At 41.9% G+C, this 19241-nt stretch overlaps 1 protein-coding gene across 7 annotated transcripts in view; it reads right to left on the reverse strand.

Moving 5' to 3' along the window:
* The window catches only part of REPS1 (RALBP1 associated Eps domain containing 1), an 88440-nt gene extending 71545 nt beyond the window's left edge, over positions 1–16895 (reverse strand). For 2 of the 7 annotated variants that reach the window (XM_086708011.1, XM_086708013.1), the window contains exon 1: positions 16353–16893. In XM_086708011.1, coding sequence (XP_086564137.1) covers positions 16353–16505 — 153 coding nt within the window. In that variant the 5' untranslated portion in view covers positions 16506–16893. Of the gene's footprint in view, positions 1–16352 lie in introns of all 7 variants that reach the window. The other 5 variants (XM_025925239.2, XM_025925237.2, XM_086708014.1 and 2 more) reach the window with 4 other exon arrangements.
* Between the last annotated feature and the right edge of the window lie 2346 nt (positions 16896–19241).

A 19241-nucleotide genomic window follows, 5' to 3' on the forward strand; every position in this document is an offset into this window, starting at 1 on the left:
TGGGATTCTCTCTCTACCCCTCCCCAACTCACACTCAAGTGCTGTCTCTCCCTCTCTCAAAAAAAAAAAAAAAAAAGCAAACTTTAAAACAAACTTAAAAAAAATGTTTTTTGAAAGCAATATACTAACTTGTCAGCAAGAAATCTGACTCCACTCTTAACACCTCCCTAAAACCCAATATTGAGTTTTGTGCCATGTGACAGACTACTCTTTCCAGGACACGCTGTCTTTCCTTGCCTCTCTGTTCATTTTCCTCCAACGTCCCAAGCAGCTACCTCAGGCTTCCTCTTTCTTTCACTCAACAAAGTCATCCTGTCTGATCTTCTTCATACCTATGGCATAAGCTGCCACCTCTATGCTAAGCAGATCCAAACCATGTTTCCATGAACTCTCTTCCAAGTTTCAATCCTCTGGAGCTAAGCAGGCCCTCAAAAAAGCCAAATAAATGAATGTTACCCAGATTTCCTAGAGGAGATCTTGACTAACTTTGCTTTAGCAAACAGAAGTGCTCAGCTTAACAATCTATTAGAATGTTCTTAGTCTTTAAATAAAAGTTTTACATAAAAATAGTTTTTAACTTTATCCCTTTAATAAAATTAATATACTTAGCTGAAAATAATCAGTGTCATCTAAATAAACGTAGCAGAAGAAAGTATTTTTAAGTTTTATTTACACAATGTTGGAAGCCATGTGCCTGAATGATACAGGTAGAGAGGTCTTCTAGCTGTTAGATTCTAACAGGACTCCCAGCACTACGGGCAACCTGCACGCAGGTATGGGCGTCTCAACAAGGTCTGGAAATGTCAAGTAATTTTAAAGTTCTTCTTTGGGAATTTAGAGTATTTTAGATATGCTAGAGGGCAAAGACAGAAGCATGGAAGTAGGATAATAAGTATTACTCATATAATACTTAGGAAGTAGAACATAGCGGTTAAAAAAGAGACGACTTAAATCCCAACTCTACCATTTACTAGCTGTGTGATCTTGGAGAAGTTACTTATCCCCTCTGAGTCTTCATTTTAAAAAGAGGGACAGTAGGGGCACCTGGGTGGTACAGTCAGTTAAACATCCGACTCCTGATTTCAATTCAGATCATCATTTCGTAGCTTGTGAGTTTGGGCCCCACCTGCTTGGGATTCTGTCTCTCCTTCTCTCTGCCCCTCCCCCACTGGTACACGCGCGCACGCGTGCGTGCGCGCTCTCTCTTGAACAAACAAAAAACAAAATGTTTAAATAAATAAATAAAGATAACAGTAGCTGGCACACATTAGGTACTACACAACAACATTTGTTAGTACTGTTATTATTAGTATTATTATAGTATCTATTAAAGTTAGTGATAAGCATACATACTTTTGGGAAAAAAAAGATAAATTCATGCTCATTCATTCAACATTCAGCAAACATGTAACTACCAAAAATGTGTCTGGGATATGGTCATGAACCTGATAGGCAGTTACTGTGCTAGACTATTGGAAAGAAAGGGCAGGAACCAACTATCTTTCCCTCATCTCTACATACTCCGTGCTCTGGGTGCATATGATGGTGATGATAGGTGTTATATAGTGATTGTTGAGTTAATGATAATGTAATTATAGGATATTAAATAGGAAATAAGTATTTTAAATATATGGACAGAATTCAACAGATCTATCCCCCCCCTCCCCCCGCCGCAAAATGGTATAGCAATGCTACAGGGTAACTGACTTTCAAGGAATTTGTCCACAAATCTTCAAGAACTCACTAATTCTAGAGTATCCTAAAAGCATACATTTGAATACCAATACCTGGCAGGCTTACTATAAGGATTAAATGAGATCTTGTGTTAAGTAAGAATCAGGAAGCTGCAGTGAGATACTGATAGCATTCCTCAGCCAAAATGCAATCACACTACATGTGGATGTCTTTGGGGACCGCTTACAAACTAAAATCTCTTACATTAAATATGCAAATGCTTCTGGGTTTAACATCCAAGGTTCAACTTTATGGAGGCTAGACTAATTTCAGGCAAATATAATACTTCCACATCCACCTTGCTTTCCTAACAGTCTCAAAAAAAATGTCACAAAAACTCTGAGAACTTAAGCGAGAACACCTATGACAAAATCTGTGACAAAATCGCTATGACAAAAGTGCAATTTACCATTTATTGCAAAAGAACGTTTCAGATATAATGAAGTTTGCAATCCTCATGTTTAGTGAACGGCCTCAGTCAGAAATCACCATCAGGTCCGCACAAGCTTTAAAGCCACCAAGCTGCGACTCTCCAGCTTTGAAATGCCCACGAATCTTGCTACACAGACGGACTAACATGGCATCTCACCCAGCACATTCAAACTTCAGCACAATGTCTCCCCACAAAACTACGCAATCCTCCTCACTTCTTTATTTCTGTTAATGGTTATAATCATTCTGCAAGCTACATGAGATCAAAACCTTAAAATCATCCTTCATTACAGTCTTTTGGTGGTATACTTCACTTCAGAAGAACAAATCCTCTAATTACAGAGTAAAACGGTGAAACAAGTGGCATTACTGATAGGATCAAAGGATTGGGGGCAGTATTATTAATTTCGTGCAACAAAAATAACAAAAGGTATAAATCTAGGTTGGAAGAAATACGGAGAGATTTTTACTATTAAAGACAAGATCCTATAAATGGGGAGTTTTCTCATATAAGCAGAGTTTGACTGAATGAAACTTATGTGATCACCCTCTTAGAACCAGGCACTCTGCTAGATGTTTACACTTCATTCCAGTTTGGTACTATGAAAACTTCTGGCATTATCCGGTATTATCCCCAGTCTACAAATGAGGAAATGGGAGTCTTTACGAGAAGTTCAGGGCAAGAGAGCTAATAAGCATCAAGTGAATATTCAAATGTAGAACTGTCACATTCCAAAGTCTAGGCTATTCTGACTATACAGGACTCAATACTTGTTGACACAATATTATAAGGGTGTTATAATGAAAAACTTTTCTACGGAATATAATTAAGTGCTCTAGAAAAAATATGAACTCTTCTAAGTTAACTATTAAAAAATATAATATAAATAAACACTCTAGTTTAAACATACCTCTGATCCTTCTAGTCATAAATGAGATACAAATCAATAATCCTTAGTTTACAGACAATGATTTGTCAACGATATAGATATTTCTATTTCCACATACAACATTTGACATAAAGATCTCTCTTAGATCAGTACCATTAGCAGCTATTTTTTTATACAAAGGAGCATATTAATACTGTATAACTGTGAGGATTTGGTTCCAGATCTATGTACTTATGCAAACTCACACTGGATACAATAATTTAGAAACACAAAGATGCCAAATCAGTGCTTCGGAGTAACAGTAGATGCTTTTAGCTACAAAAAGATTAATGATCGTGACGGTGATTATTCCAATAGAAGACGACAACTGGAAGCAGTCCTTCCTACAGATTAAAACTACTATTCCAAATACATAAATAAATGAATAAATAAATAAATAAAATTAAAAAAAAATAAAACTACTATTCCATCAAATCACTACTTACCAGGCATGATTATTTCAAACTCATGCTATCTTTGAGGCATTATGTTTCTGCAATTTTCCAAAAAACTGAGATATCTTAGTTAAGTGTGTATAAATTCAGCATACAACCTAAAGTCAACAGATAGAAACTGGTCTCAATTCGCTCTAAATCACAACTTTTCAGCCACTTCTAAATCTATTAAATAAAGTACATATAAAAAATTGAATACCAGATAAAGCGGGCAGAGCCAGCACACAGAAGCAGTGAGTAAATGTAAGCCCGAATTATCATCCTGGTGCTTCATGTAAATATACTTGGCTGTCATGAATCTTCATATGGCAATCTCTTCTACACATAAAAATTATCAATGTATCACTTTTCATATCACGTCCAAAACAGAAGGTCCTTAACAAACGCCACATTATATAAGCGATATTGAGGTTTTGTAATTAGAACTGTATTATACACACAGTAGAGGGCCCTTTATTCTCTACAGCACTCACCTTTCACATTCTCCAAGATGACTATTTCATACATATTGCCCTACCCTGCAAAACCATCTTCAAAAAAATTTACAGTTTGAGGTATAACTTATATGCCATAAAGTTAGACCATGGTGAGCATACGATTCATTGAATTTTAAGAAAATGTACAGAGTTGTACATCATCACCACAATCCGAAGTTAGAACTTCACTATCGCCCCAAATGTTTTCCTCTAGTGTCTCCACTCCTACCCTGGCCTCAGGTAACCACTGTTCTTTTCTAGACATTTCATATAAATGCAAACACATAATATGTACTCTTTTGTATCTGGCTTCTATCACTTACAATGTTTTTGACATTCACCTTTGTTGTAGTATTTACCAGCAATTTTTTCCTATCAGAATCGTACTCCATCATATGACTATACCATATTTTGTTTATCCATTCATCATTTGATGGACAGCTGGATTGTTTTCCAATTTCTGACTGTTGTGAATAATGCTCTTCAACGTTTTTTTGTTTTTTTGTTTTTTTTTATTTTTGGGACAGAGAGAGACAGAGCATGAACGGGGGAGGGGCAGAGAGAGAGGGAGACACAGAATCGGAAACAGGCTCCAGGCTCCGAGCCATCAGCCCAGAGCCCGACGCGGGGCTCGAACTCACGGACCGCGAGATCGTGACCTGGCTGAAGTCGGACGCTTAACCGACTGCGCCACCCAGGCGCCCCGTGAATAATGCTCTTAAGAGACATTTGCAATTCTTTATGTGCACACATTTTCATTTCTTTGGGGTAGGTCTTGTTAGTGGAATTACTGATTCATTTGATAAGCTTGTTTAACTTTTTAAGGAAGAGCCAAACTGTTTTCCAAAATGGCTGTACCACTTACATTTCGAAGAACAGTGTAGAAGGGTTCCAGTTTCTCCACAATACCATGTAATGTCAGTCTTTTTAATTACTGCCCTTCGAGTGGGTGTGTGACAACATATCACTGTGGTTTAATCAGCATTTCCTTAATGACTAACAACACTGAACATCCTTTCATATGCTTCTTGGCCACTTATATTTTCTCCTTTGGTGAAATATCTATTAAAATCTTTTGCTCATTTTTAATTGGGTTTTTTTCTTCATAACTGACTTGTAAAATTTCTTTATATGTTCTAGATTAAAGACCTATACTATGTTTGTAATACGTAACTATTTTCTGCCAGTCTGAGTCTTGTCTTTTTACTTTCTTAAATATCCTCTGGAGTGATAAAGTTTTTAAACATTTTAATGAAGTCCAATTTGTATTTTCTTTTACAATTCATGCTTTTGGTGTCATCTAAGAACTATTCTTGACACAAGATCAAAAAGATTTTCTCCAGTGTCTCCTAGAATTTTTATAGTTTGGAGATTTTACAATTAAGTCTATGATTATTTTAAGATAATTTTTGTGTATGGTGTGAAGTATATACAACCATACATCCAAGTCCATATTTTAAACATATGGGTATCAAAGCACCATTGGATGAAAAGACTATCCTTCCCTCATCAAACTGTCTTGATACTTTTTTAATAATCAGGTGATCATAAATGCTGAGTGTTCATTTCCGGACTCTCATTTCTGTTCAATTAATTATCATGCTTAGTCTTATGCCAATCACTGTCTTGACTAATGTAGATTAAAGTAAGTTTTAAAATTAGGTAGGGCAAATCTTCTATTTCCTTTGTTTTGGCTATTCTAGGTCCTTTACATTTCCCTATAAATTTTAGAATCTGCTTGACAATTTCTACAAAAATGCCTCCTAGGATTTTGATAGGGATCTGGTTGAATCTACAGGTCAGTTTGGGAACCACTGTCCTCTTAACAACATCCAATCTTCCAATCTATGAACAGACTGTCTCTCCATTTATTTAAATCTTCAGCCACCTGGGTGGTTCAGTCAAGGTAAGCCTCTCTAACTCTTGATTTCGACTCAGGTCATGATCTCACAGTTGTGAGATCGAGCCCTGTGATTGGCTCCATGCTGAACGTGGAGCCTGCTTAGGATTCTCTCTCTCTACCCCTATCCTGTTCGTGCATGTGTGTGCTCTCTCTCAAAATAAATACAACTTTAAAACATTTGTTTAAATCTTTAATCTTTTTTTTTTTTTTAATTTTTTTTCAACATTTATTTATTTTTGGGACAGAGAGAGACAGAGCATGAACAGGGGAGGGGCAGAGAGAGAGGGAGACACAGAATCGGAAACAGGCTCCAGGCTCCGAGCCATCAGCCCAGAGCCTGACGCGGGGCTCGAACTCACGGACCGCGAGATCGTGACCTGGCTGAAGTCGGACGCCCAACCGACTGCGCCACCCAGGCGCCCCTCTTTTTTTTTTTTTTTAGAGAAAAAGAGTGCACCAGTCGGGGAGAGGGGCAGAGGGAAAGAAAGAATCTTAAGCAGATCCAGGGATCATGACCTGGGGCAAAGAGTTGGACGCTCAACTGGCTGAGCCACCCAGGTGCCCCTAAATCTTTAATAACTCTTAGTAATATTTTGTAGTATAAAAATCTTGGGTGTTTTTTTTTCTTAATATCATTTACTTATTTTGAGAGACAGAGAGAGAACATGCACGAGCACAGTAGGGAGGGATAGTGAGAGGGAGAGAATCCCAAGCAGGCTCCACACTGTTAGCACAGAGCTCGAGGCAGGGCTACAACTCACAGACTGTGAGATCATGACCTGAGCTGAAACCAAGAGTCAGCTGGTTAACTGAATGAACCAACCAGGCGCCCAGTGATTCTTTAACAAAAAAGAGAGAGAAAGAGAGAGAGAGATTGAGATTTTATTTTTACTTATTTTTATTATTTTTTATTTATTTATTTTGAGAGAGAACACGTGCAAACAAGGGAGAGGGGCCGAGGGAGAGAGAGAATCCCAAGCAGGCTCCATGCTCAACTCGGCACAGAGCCCAACATGGGGCTCAATCCCACAATCCTGGGATCATGACCTGAGCCAAAATCAAGTTAGATGCTTAACTCACTAAGCCACCCAGATGCCCCAAGATTTTATTTTTAAGTAATCTCTACACCCAATGTGGGGCTTGAGCATACAACCCCAAGATCAAGAGTTGCATGCTTTACCAACTGAACTAGCCAGGCACCTCATCTTTTGTTAAATTTATTCCTAAATATGTATTCTTTCTGATGCTACTGTAAGTAGATTTTTTGTTTCTTTCATATTCAGATTGTTCCCACTATTAAACTGTTATTTTTGCCTCAGTATGTAAAACACGTAGAAACTATTAGGCTGGAACATCAGAATTCTCCTGCACTGAATCTATGTACCTACTTGTCTCTATATCCATGTTCTTCCTTCTTCCCCCCTTTCAAAGTTGAGGAAGGGATCCCTTTTCTTTTAAGTCCATTCTCTGTGCAGTTGGGCTCCTGAACAATCTTGCTTTTTCAATGCTTCCTTCATCTTCCTTTCTTCCCTTTTTATCCTAACAACTAAAATCATGCTGCAGTATGTTTTATACTAAGAAAGGAACGAAGGAAGGAAGGAAGGAAGGAAGGAAGGAAGGAAGGAAGGAAGGAAGGAAGGAAGGAAGGAAGGAAGACTTCCTGTATATCCTCATACACCTCTAGCTTCTACCCCACGTCTGTTTCCTTTCATCTGCAAACAGCTTTCAAACACTATACACTCTGTCTCTAATTCCTGGGCCATCGGATATCCCTCAAGTCACTCAAATCTGGTTTCCATCTCTACCAGTCCATGAAATTGGCTCATCCAAGTTACCGATGACCTCTAGACTGCCAAATCCAATGGCCATATTTCTGCCCACATCTTCCCAACTTCTCAGCCAACCAAACTCAACACAGTTAACTATTCTTTTCCTCAAATACTTGCATTGCTTGGCATCCATGGCACGGTCCAATATACATTCCCAATTTCCCTACAACCTCTCTCTGACTGTCCTTCTTAGCTTCCTTCCTAGCGGCCTTCCAGTTTACCCAACTTAGAAATGTACTGCATTCCTCAGGGTTCTTTGCATTTCTAGTCAGTCTTTTTTCTTTCCTCCCTGTCATCTCTTCCTTCTCTTCCTCCCTGATTTCATCTACGTTCTTGGCTTTTAAGTGTCATTGATAATCTTCAAATGGACATCTGCAAGCCAAATATGTTCAACCCCCTCTGGTAGAGGCACCCCTGACAATCTTGCAGCATTCTAAGAGCCTAGGACAACAAAAAAAACCCCCAAAAAACCCCCTCCTGAATTCACGACTACCTTTCCACCACACACCAAACCACCCGCCCCCCAAAACCCATTCCTCTCCCAACCGTAAGAATAGTGACTTCCCGCAACATCCCTGAGTTCTTCCTTCTCCCTCATGTTCCATATCCAATCCATTATCATGTCCTCCTATTTTTACCACCTCAAAGTATCTCCACTATGTCCACTCCTCTCCATCCACTGCCACCGCACTACTGTTAAGCCACGGTCATCTCCCATCTGAGCTACTGCATATCCACTGGCCAATCTGTTTCTGTTTGCTCTTCGCTCTACACAGCGGGAGAAACTTGAAAAAACAATATAGCTAGGGGCGCCTGGGTGGCTCAGTCGGTTGGGTGTCCAACTTCAGCACAGGTCATGATCTCACCACTCGTGAGTTTGAGCCCCCCGTCGGGCTCTGTGCTGACAGCTCGGAGCCTAGAGCCTGCTTCCGATTCTGTGTCTCCCTCTCTCTCGGCCCCTCTCCCACTCCCACTCTGTCTCTTCTCTCAAAGATAAATAAACGTTAACAAAAAAAAAAAATTAAAAAAAACCCCCAACAATATAGATGATGCTACTCCCTTAACAGAAACTTCGCATATTTAAAATCCAAACCCCTTACCACTGGGTACAAGGCCCTGCAGTGTGTGGTCCCTGCCATGTTCTCCCCCTGCCCAAGGGCTCCAGCTTCTCATTTCCTCAAACACATTAAGCTCTTCAAACTTCAGGCCCTTCACATGCTTTCCCTCCACGTGAAACATCTCATTCTCGCTCCCTTATCTCCATCCATTTCTCCTCAGAGGAACCTTCCCCTACAACTAAGTAGGTCCCCAAGTCGGCAATGATTCTGTATTAACTATACACGGTTCTTTTCCTTTTTAACATTAGCATAATCCATGAAGGCAAGAAAAATTCCTGATTTTTTACCACTGTTATTATATATATACCCTGAATATAAATAGTAGCCATTAAGAAGTATTCATGAAAACATACGAAACTGACTTAAGACAAACATTATGTTTGGCATTTCACAGGCCTGTCTGCTCGTCCTCAAAACTTTCTTAACATAGATGTCCATGGGATGAGCCTGACTAAATTGGAGGAAGGCTAGCAACCTCAAATTATATGCAAAATTTTGTGTGATTGTATTTTTTAGACAGATGTCGTGTAGGTGCACCAGAATTTCAAAGGAATCCACAACCCAAAAGAGGTAGGAGATACATGATCTTATAAATTCTGGCTTCATCATTTAAGAAGGTAGATTCAAATTCAACATAAAGTCAATTCTTGAAACAAAACGAAGAAAAGATACAGCATTTTTTTTTAAAGGCCAAAGTCCTATTTACCAAATTTCAATGAAACTTAGTGTATGGTATGAATTTAAAAAAAGATTTCTGAGCTGAACTTATTACACCCTGATTTTTATGTCACGCCTGTATATGCAACCGATCAGACGAGATTATTTTCTTTTAATGTTTATTTTTGACAGAGAGAGAAACAGAGTGCCAGTGGGGGAGGGGAAGAGAGAGAGAGAGAGAGGGAGACACAGAATCCGAAGCAGGCTCCAGACTCTGAGCTGTCAGCAGAGCCCGACGGGGGCTCAAACTCCCGAGCTGTGAGATCATGACCTGAGCTGAAGTCAGATGCCCAACCGACTGAGTCACCCAAGTGCCCCCGTAGATTCTTTTATAGAGGTAAAGGAGGGAAAAGATGAATGAAGATGCATCTATATCACAGGAAAGGCTACAGACAATGAAACCTATATGAGGCAAAAGGTGATAAATGCCAAGTTTTATCACCCATTTCAAATTCTCACTGGCCAAATATCTACGGACCTTACAAACCTTTCAGCAGTTCCCTCATGTATACAAAGTCCCTTCAGCATTCCAGGCTGAGATTCTCCTCATCAAATCTCCAAAACTTGTAAATCAATTCTACTGTTAAAACAGTGGAGAACTAATTTCAGGACTGTGCACTATGTTCTTAAGGGTGTGGCTGGACACAGTGGCCATTTCAACACTCTAACACGTTTCTTTGAAAAACCCAATCCAGGGGTGCTGAGTCAATTAAGCATTGGGACTCTTGATTTCCGGCTCAGGTCATGATCTCACAGTTGGGAGGCAGAGCCTCCGGGACAGGGACAGGCTCCATGCTGAGGGTGGAGACTGCTTAAGATTCTCTCTTCTTCAGCCTCGTGAGTGCCACCAGCTCATGCTCTCTCAAAATAAATAAACAAACATTTAAAAAAAAGAAAAGAAAAACCCAATCCAATCTCTTCAGGCTGTGAGAAAGAAAATCCAGACATTAAGTGATCTGTTCAAGGTCACAAGGCTGGCTACAGACAGGACTGGAACTTGCCTCCCATGTTTAGAGCTCCTTATACTGGCCTGTATGCTCTTCTACAGCTCCATCAAAATGCTTAGCATGAATTCCCAAAATACTAAGACACTAACTCTGAGCTATTCATTTAAAAGCAAAAAGAAAAGGCTAAAACTAGCAATGATATAGGAAAAACAAATTTAAAAAGCAAATAGGACACTACAGAAAACCATTAAGTGTCACTTCTGTCACAAACAGTATGCTTTTCAGCTGTATATAGGAAAGTGTCTGATTAAGGCAAGATTGTTTTTGTAGTTTGTTGTAACTGTTTCAATGATCCAGAAATTACAAATAAAAAAGAAATCACTGCTCCAGAACAACAAACCTGACATTTATTGTATTAAGTTTATAACTTTCAGTGAACAAATGAGGCTCTCTTTCCTTACTTTAATACTATCACTAATGAATAAATCTTATAATTGAACAAATTTCAAGAGAAAAGCAAAATGGTTTATGTGTCACTGTTGTCATTTTCACCCATTAAATTAATATGTTACTCAAATATTCTACCAAGATGTTGCTCAACACAAATGATCTAAGACATTTCTTCAGCTTCATTAATAGGGATACACTGGTTAGAACCTTCAATAAAAGAACCATTAGTACTAGAACCTTTTCTCAAACTATTACGCACTGAAAATTTGTATGTAGTTTTAAAACATTTCCCAAAGTAGGGGCTCCAAGTAAAAGCTAAGAAAACATACTGATTAGTGTGGTAGCATACTTTCCCTCGTCTTTAAAAAATAAAATAAATTATTTCTAGATAAGGTGATCTTTAAGTCAATGAATTTTTTTTGCTCAGCAAAGAGCAAAACTCCTCATGATTATATCCTATGAACCAAATTTTTCTCCACCCAGTCCTGTTCCTCTCTGTTGTTAAGCACAATTCTATAAAGCTGTAGCTCATTCACTTTGTCTACTGACAGTCTACAAAAACGAACCTTTCTTTAAAAAAAAAAAAAAAGTTTATTTACTTATTTTGAGAGAGTGAGAGCTCCTACGAGCAGGGGAGGGGCAGAGAGAGAGGGCGAGAGACTCCACAGCTGGCCCTGAGTTTTCAGCACAGAGCCCAACGAGGGGCTCAATCTCACAAACCATGAGATCATGACCTGAGCCAAAACGAAGGGTGGGACGCTCGACCAACCGAGTCACCCAGGCACCCCCCAAAACAAACCTTTCAACTCAGAACAGCACTGACTCTACCATTCCAAAACCAGGGTAATGAACATACTTTAAGATGTCTGCCAGCTGTAGTAATATAAAATTGTGTCTCTGTGTGCACAGGATACCAACTACAAGCATCTTCCTATTTCTCTTAAGTGGCTGTGTCTCAAGACATCATCATACATGAAACTATTGACCATGCAGAGAAGGAAATCCACACACAACTCAAAATCAAACAATCTTAAATCTCCACTCTTTAGGAGAACTATGGGCAAACCAATCACATGAACAGTGAAAGTAAGAAAGATCTGAAAGGTAACAAGGAATAACGGTAAAGGAGAGACGCTTTATTCACGAACAGATGATTTAACTTCTCTGCCTATCAGGTGCCTAGTTAATAAATAAAAAATAATACACTTTACAGGGTTGTTGTAAGCATCAAATGAGTTCTTACATGAAAATGATTTGCCCAGTAAAAGAAACATAATAGGCACTCAATAAATGCCAGCTCCTTCCCCCTTCAGTTCTCGGCCCTCTGTTCTTTGTTTTCTACACTCATTCTCCCAGATGACTCAGCCTTCTCATGACTTTTATTAACAAATGCTGAAAACTACTACATCAATCAAAGCCCTGATATGTACATGCATGCCCACAGTGTAAGAAGCTGCCTGCCCCCCACCCCCAAAATACTTAGGTGAGAAAAGCAGAGAAGACAACCCAAATATCTGAATTTCACCGTAAGAACAAGCACTCAGTGGGGACAAACATCCATAAGTTTCCAAATATCTCCTGAAGATTTCCATTGCCATCTCAAAATGCCAGAAGTCAAATTGCCAGTATCTTTTACCTAAAACCAGACTCTTCCTGCCCCCTTTTTAGGCGGTGAGTAGAATCCAACAAAGAATAATCCTTGCTCTACCCTTCCCTCATCTAAATATCACTAGGTAACCCAGGCCCATCAAATCTACCTTCATAATTTCTATGAAGTTCTAGCCTCCTTTGCTGTTCCACGGTTACCACCAGAGTCCAGGTGAGGATGTCTCGATCTCAGCACCACTGACTGGCATTTGGGGTTAGATAAATCTTTGTTGGGGGGCTGGCCTATGCACTGTAGGATGTTTAGTGGCATCGCTGGCCTCTGTCTGCTAGATGCCGGGAGAATTGCTCCTTCCTTACAAGTTAGGACAACCCAAAATGTCTCCAAACAGCGCCAAATGCCCCTGGGAGATAAAATCATCCTCCCCGGTGTCTCCCCCACTCCTGCATTTGAGCACCGTAGCCTCGCTCCTCACCATTCTCAACAGAGAATGTGTTCCCAAATTCATCTCCAGCTTCTTCCCTCTAACTCCTGCTGCACTGATCTAAAGGCCTTGTAAAGCATGGCTTTTATGAGTCATTTCTCTTATACTACAACTCCCTGTTACCTTCACAATTAGTTCAAAGCTCTCCACCCAGCCTTGATAATTTGGCCTCAATTAAACATTATCCAACAAAGCACCTCACATAGTGTCTAGCCAGCAGCCCTTCAGTAACAGACCTGTTCATCCAGATCTGTTTCCTATTGCACAGCTGTTACCCTGGTTGGAATGCCCATCACCCAGGATCCATTCCAGACCACTGCAAAGCCTCCTCCTCACCCCCCACCCAAGGTCAAAAACCATTAATGAGTCTCCACTGCTTACTGAAATATGAAATCTTCTGCCTTCTTTAGGGTCTTTCTCAGTATGGTCTCTTTCTAACTCTATGTTCCATTATCCCCCAAATATACTGCAGCTTCAGCAAACCTTAAATCTGCTAGTTCTTGAAAAGGCTCCTCCCCTTTCCAACTTCGGTCTTGTTTTTTTCTCTGTCTGAAAGTCTTATCCGACCCACTGCTCTCCCTCCATACTAATTTAATGTCCATCTCAAGTCAAGAAGGCTTTCCTGACCATAACCTCTTTTGCACCTCTCCTATGGCATTCACATGGGTGCTTCATGTTACACACGGGTATCCCTGTAATTTACAAGGTCCTTGAGAGCTTCTTACTCCTCTTGTGATGGCCTGCAACACCTAGTCCAGTTAAGTAACTCACTCAATATACAGGAACTGACCCAAATGTATCCCACTTAGAAAGCAACAAAGGACTGTCTTCAGACAATCCCAAACTCTCTTAAAAGAACTAAATCCAATTCCCCTTTTAGCTCACATTTTACACTTTAGGCTGATTTTTAAGTAAACTGCCTTCAAGATATCCATAATACTATTTAGTATGTATTACTGTAAGAGTTCTGCTTCAGCAAGTTTCTGCAGCTTCCGACTTGTAACTGAATCCTGAATATTTATGGTATTTATGCCCTCTCTTTATACAAAAAGGCAATAGAAATTTCTTTTTGAATATTAATAAACCTGAGAAAAACACAAAAATAACTTGGATTAAACATATTTCAAGCAAAGGGTAATGCTGATTTGTCTATCCTAAATACCACTAAATAATACATTAAAAGTCCTAAAGTCTTCATGCACTATTAAAAATATAAGTCAGTTTAGGGGCACCTGGGTGGCTCAGTCGGTTAAGCGTCCGACTTCAGCTCAGGTCATGATCTCACGGTTTCTGGGTTCGAACCCCACGAGCCTGCTTCAGATCCTGTGTCTGCCTCTCTCTCTCTCTGTCCCTCCCCTACTCACACTCTGTCTCTCTCGAAAATAAATAAAAACATTTTAAAAGTTAAAATATATATATATATAATTAAATATATATACAATTAAATATATATATACACACATATATATATATATATATATGTGTGTGTGTGTGTGTGTGTGTATATATATATATGTCAGTTTATTTCGGCTCCCCCTCCCCAAAAACATAAACTGAAACAGAACTTGGGAAGTTTCTCATTAATTTTAGTTCCTAAATGACTTGAAAGTATGTTTTGTTATTGCTACAAAAAAAGGAATATCGTTAATGAGCACATTCTGGCTAAAAGTCTAACCCCAAAGCCATCGGAGGAAGTAGAGAACCCCACACTGCCACCACCATTCTTTTTAGCAAGGGTTGGCAAACTACAGGCCCTGTTTGGTATGCTCCTGAGCTAAGAATGGCTTTCACCTTCTTAAAGAGTAGCAAAAACAAAAACAAAGAAGAATGTTCGACCATAAGTAGCCAGCAAAGCCTAAAATATTTACGTTTTGTCCCTTTATGGCAGCATGGCTTTGAGACTCCCAGCTGTCGTTATCTAAGACACCCAACTTTTCCTCCTAAGGTTTTTTAAAAAGCATTATGACACACACAAAATTATGCAAAAGGACAGAACTCCTTCAACTTGGTCATAGTTCATGCACAGGTTAACTTCGAAAACAGAGACCTTTATGGACATTTTTATGCCTCCAGAACTGTTGGAAGAAACCGGACTCTCATTCTTCAGATGAGCAACGCTTACACTTGAAGAGTGGAAGTGCCTGGCCCAAAGTCACACTGCCAGTTCACAATAAAATGGGGTCAAAGACCCAGGCCTCAAACCTCCTGATTCAGTGCCCTCTGGGGTATACTACATTACACCCATGCATACGGCTTTAGGTTTTGGAGAGGTGGGTAACCTGGCTTGGATCATCACAAAGATGAAAGCTTAAAAACTGCTCCTGATATGCTGTTTAGACAGACTCTTACCAGCAGCGATGAATCATTAAACAGAGTAACAATAATGTTCACCACATAAATTAGATAAGAACTTCTAGGAAACCTTCCATTTTAAAAAACAGATGTGATAGAGAAAGCTTAAAATGTACTCTGCTTGCTCCTCTAGAGCTGCGGATCTGATTGAGGCAAACAGGCACGTCTGACTTCCAGCTGCTCAATACTTACTTATCTCCCAATCCCAATCCCTAAGTTCCACTAAATGTTACCGAATGTGCATCAAAAAACTGTCCAGTTTACATCAGCCACACGTTCTATAATTACAAGTTCTTTCCATATCTACTTGCAAACTACTAGCTATAAATTCAAATTTTTGATCTCCCCAAGAATTCAGCTTCCTTAAGAAAAAGGCTTCTTCGATTCCTACAAAACCCACTTTGTCTCGCCCGCTGGCTTATTCAAGAATTTAAAAAACATTTTACCTATACTGATAACTTTACTACTCTGCAGGATCCGGAGAGCTATGTTATATATCAGGATCTACGATTCAAAGAAAGGCATGGTAACAATCCGATACCCTTCATCTGAAGTTGCTCTTCCAGTTGTGAAAAATACAGATTTTGAGAGGCAGCCGAGAAATACTGGACTTAGGTTCTTGAGCGAGAATACACAGACCTCCGCCCCCCGCCCCCCACCGTATCTCTGCGTGACTTTTGTCCTCTAACAGCGACCCCTCCCCCTCGACCGCGCCGCGAGTCCGGGCCACCCGGGCACCTGCGGCCCCAGCCTGCAGCTGGGGAGTCCGGGGGCACAAGCCCACGGCCGGCGCTGCTGGAAACGGCGCCCACTCCCACCCCCTTGGCGGCGGGCGGCTGGAGGCCGGAGCCGCCGGGAAGCGACCGGTCGGCGGCCGGCAGAGCCCCGGACGCGACCAGAGGCGAGGGCGGCGGCGTTACCTGGAGGACCACGTCGTTGGGCAGCTGCGCGGCCCGGAATAGCTCCAGCACCCGCCCGTTGGCCGCCACCTTCTTGGTGCTCTCGATGTCGCAGTAGGAGAAGAGATCCGAGTAGTATTTCTGCTCCGCATCGCTCAGCGTCAAGCCTTCCATCTTCGCCTCCGGCTCACGGCCGCCCCGCCCCGCATGCAACACCCGGAGCCCGGCCCCACGACCCCGGGACGGCGGGGGCTGTGCGCGGCCCGGCTTCCTCCTCGCCCCGCGAAGCCGCGGGGAGCCCCAGCCCCGGCCTCACGCGCGCGGGGGGCGCCCGAGCAACAGGGCCGGGAGGTCGCGAGGAGGGGGCCCGGCTGGGCTCGGCGCGCCGCCGCCTGCGAGGCCCCGCGCAGTCCCGGGCTCGGCGCGGCTCCGGCTCCGGCTCGGCGGCCGCGGGGAGGGCGCGGGGAAAGGAGGCGGGGGCCGCCGCGGCGCGAGGCACAGGCGGACTCCGCCACCGCCCCCGCCGCGGGTTCGAGTCTCCCCGGCTCTCAGGCGCTTCCCCCCAGACTTCCCGCCTCGGCTCCCCCTTCCGTCCACGCCCCCCCCCCTCCGGAGCGGCGGCACTTCCCGGAAAGTTGTGGGGCTTCGAGTCTAAAGTTTCGGGGGCTCTGAGCTGAGCGTGGCCGCCGCTCCGCCTCCCTCCGCCGCCATTTACTGCGCCCCGGCCCGGCCCCCGACGCGCCCGCACCAGCACTGACAGCGGCGGCCGCGCTCCAGACCCGGATGTGAGGCCGGGAGGAGAGAGCGCGAGAGGGAGAGAAACACCCACCGGGCTGGCTCGGCCGCTCCCGGGAGAGGGGGGGCCGCAGCGCCCCCTGGTGGCCGGAGCCCCGTGGCGGAGAGCAGCCCCCAGCCCCGGAGGGAGGAGCTGGGACCCCGGGGCCGCGGACCAGGGGTTCACGGCAAGCTGCTCACTAGGACCTGGGGAACTCAGGTACGGGTTGCAGTTTAGATTGTTTCGAAGCTTCTGGCACTAAAGGTTTCATTCATAAACGTTGACTGAAAGAGGAACATTGTTCAGGTTACTATGATTGTATCTGTTGGTACCTTTGTTGTTACCTTCTAGATGTCAGATGTTTCTGAGGATAAATGCAATATTTCTATGTGCTCTGAAGAACTATGAAGATTCTATCTGGGAACTTTCATAATGACACTAACACTGAGGCTTAACTCCCACTCTTACTCCAAGCATGTTTACCTGAGAAGCAAAATTTGATGAATAGAGGGAAAAACTGGCAAAGTTTTCTTCTATGTGCAAGGTAGTTCTGGTCCCCGGGAACTTAGTGCCATAAATGTATACCAACACCTCTGTAAAGTCGCATAGGCCCTGGGCTGACCTCAGGGGCTCCTGCCACTCCTAATTTTCTCCTTTACGAAAATCCTGCCCTGTTCTGATCGGTCGCGATCAGAGGAGAGTTGTAAGATATCCGGAGTAGAATATCTTAAGGGTTTATACTTAGGAAATATTTTAAAAACAGTGGTTAAGGCTATTTGTTATACAGGTTTTTCCATTTGGGCTTTTATTGTGTCTTTTAGATGTTGCTCCCTAGAGTTCTGATCCTATAGATGGCCCATAGGAGGAAATTATTACAGGTTCCCAATCCTTTATCCAAAATTCAAAAAGTGCTGAAAATCCAAAAGTTTTTTTGCAGCGCTTCGGCAGCAAAATCTTCTCTGCCTCATTTGGAGGCCAAATCTTAATGCACATGAAGCTATTTATAATCTTATTTGTGCCACTTAGTGTCAATATTTACTCATTTTACTCCAGGCCTTTATGGGATGTTAATATATGCATAGTTACAGGCATTTTATTACTTGTCTTTAAAACATATATAGGGTTTTAACCTAGTGTATGACTATATTTTATGTATATAGATACATTTATATACATGTATCTAGATACATGTGTATATATATACATATATATGTATTTTTAAATTTTTTTTTTAACGTTTACTTATTTTTAGGACAGAGAGAGACAGAGCATGAACAGGGGAGGGGTAGAGAGAGAGGGAAACACAGAATCGGAAACAGGCTCCAGGCTCCGAGCCATCAGCCCAGAGCCCGACGCGGGGCTCGAACTCACGGACCGCGAGATCGTGACCTGGCTGAAGTCGGACGCTCAACCGACTGCGCCACCCAGGCGCCCCTACATATATATTTTTTATGTACACACACACACACAGGCCTATGGAGCTGTAAATACTTTCTAACTGGACCCCTTGACCAGCAGCATTTTAGGTAGATATACGTATATAATATATATATATATATATTATATATACACATATGTAATATATATATACATATACATTTGTATATATACACATATACATATGTGTACATATACATATACATATGTATATATACATATACATATATACATATATACATATATATATGTGTGTGTGTGTGTATATATAAAACCTGCCATTAAGCTCCAGTTGTCCTATCTCTAAAACTTTCAATTTGTCACACAGACATCTCACATACCCCTCCAGGGGACCTGCCGGAGGTGACCAGACCCCCACAGATGATTTGTCTTCCAAAAGCGTAAATTGGAGGAGCATAATGGGGTAGGGATTGGATCACAAAGGTCTTCAGCGTCTTACTCTCCACCACCTTTCCTAGGCCTTGAATCTCTCCTGCCCCAGGGCCTTTGTTTCTGCTGCCTGAAATACTCTTCCCACAGACCTTTGCAGGACTTGTTCTCCCACACCATTCAGGTCCTTTTTCATCTGTCACCTCCCCAGAGAGACCTTCCTCTCCACATCTGATCTGAAACAGCCCTACCACCACTCTCTATCCCCCTCCCTGAATTATTTTTCTTCCTAGCACTTGTCACTACCC

This window comes from Puma concolor, chromosome B2 (genome assembly GCF_028749965.1).
Source record: "Puma concolor isolate L17-30 chromosome B2, mPumCon1.1.hap2, whole genome shotgun sequence".
NCBI lineage: Eukaryota > Metazoa > Chordata > Mammalia > Carnivora > Felidae > Puma > Puma concolor.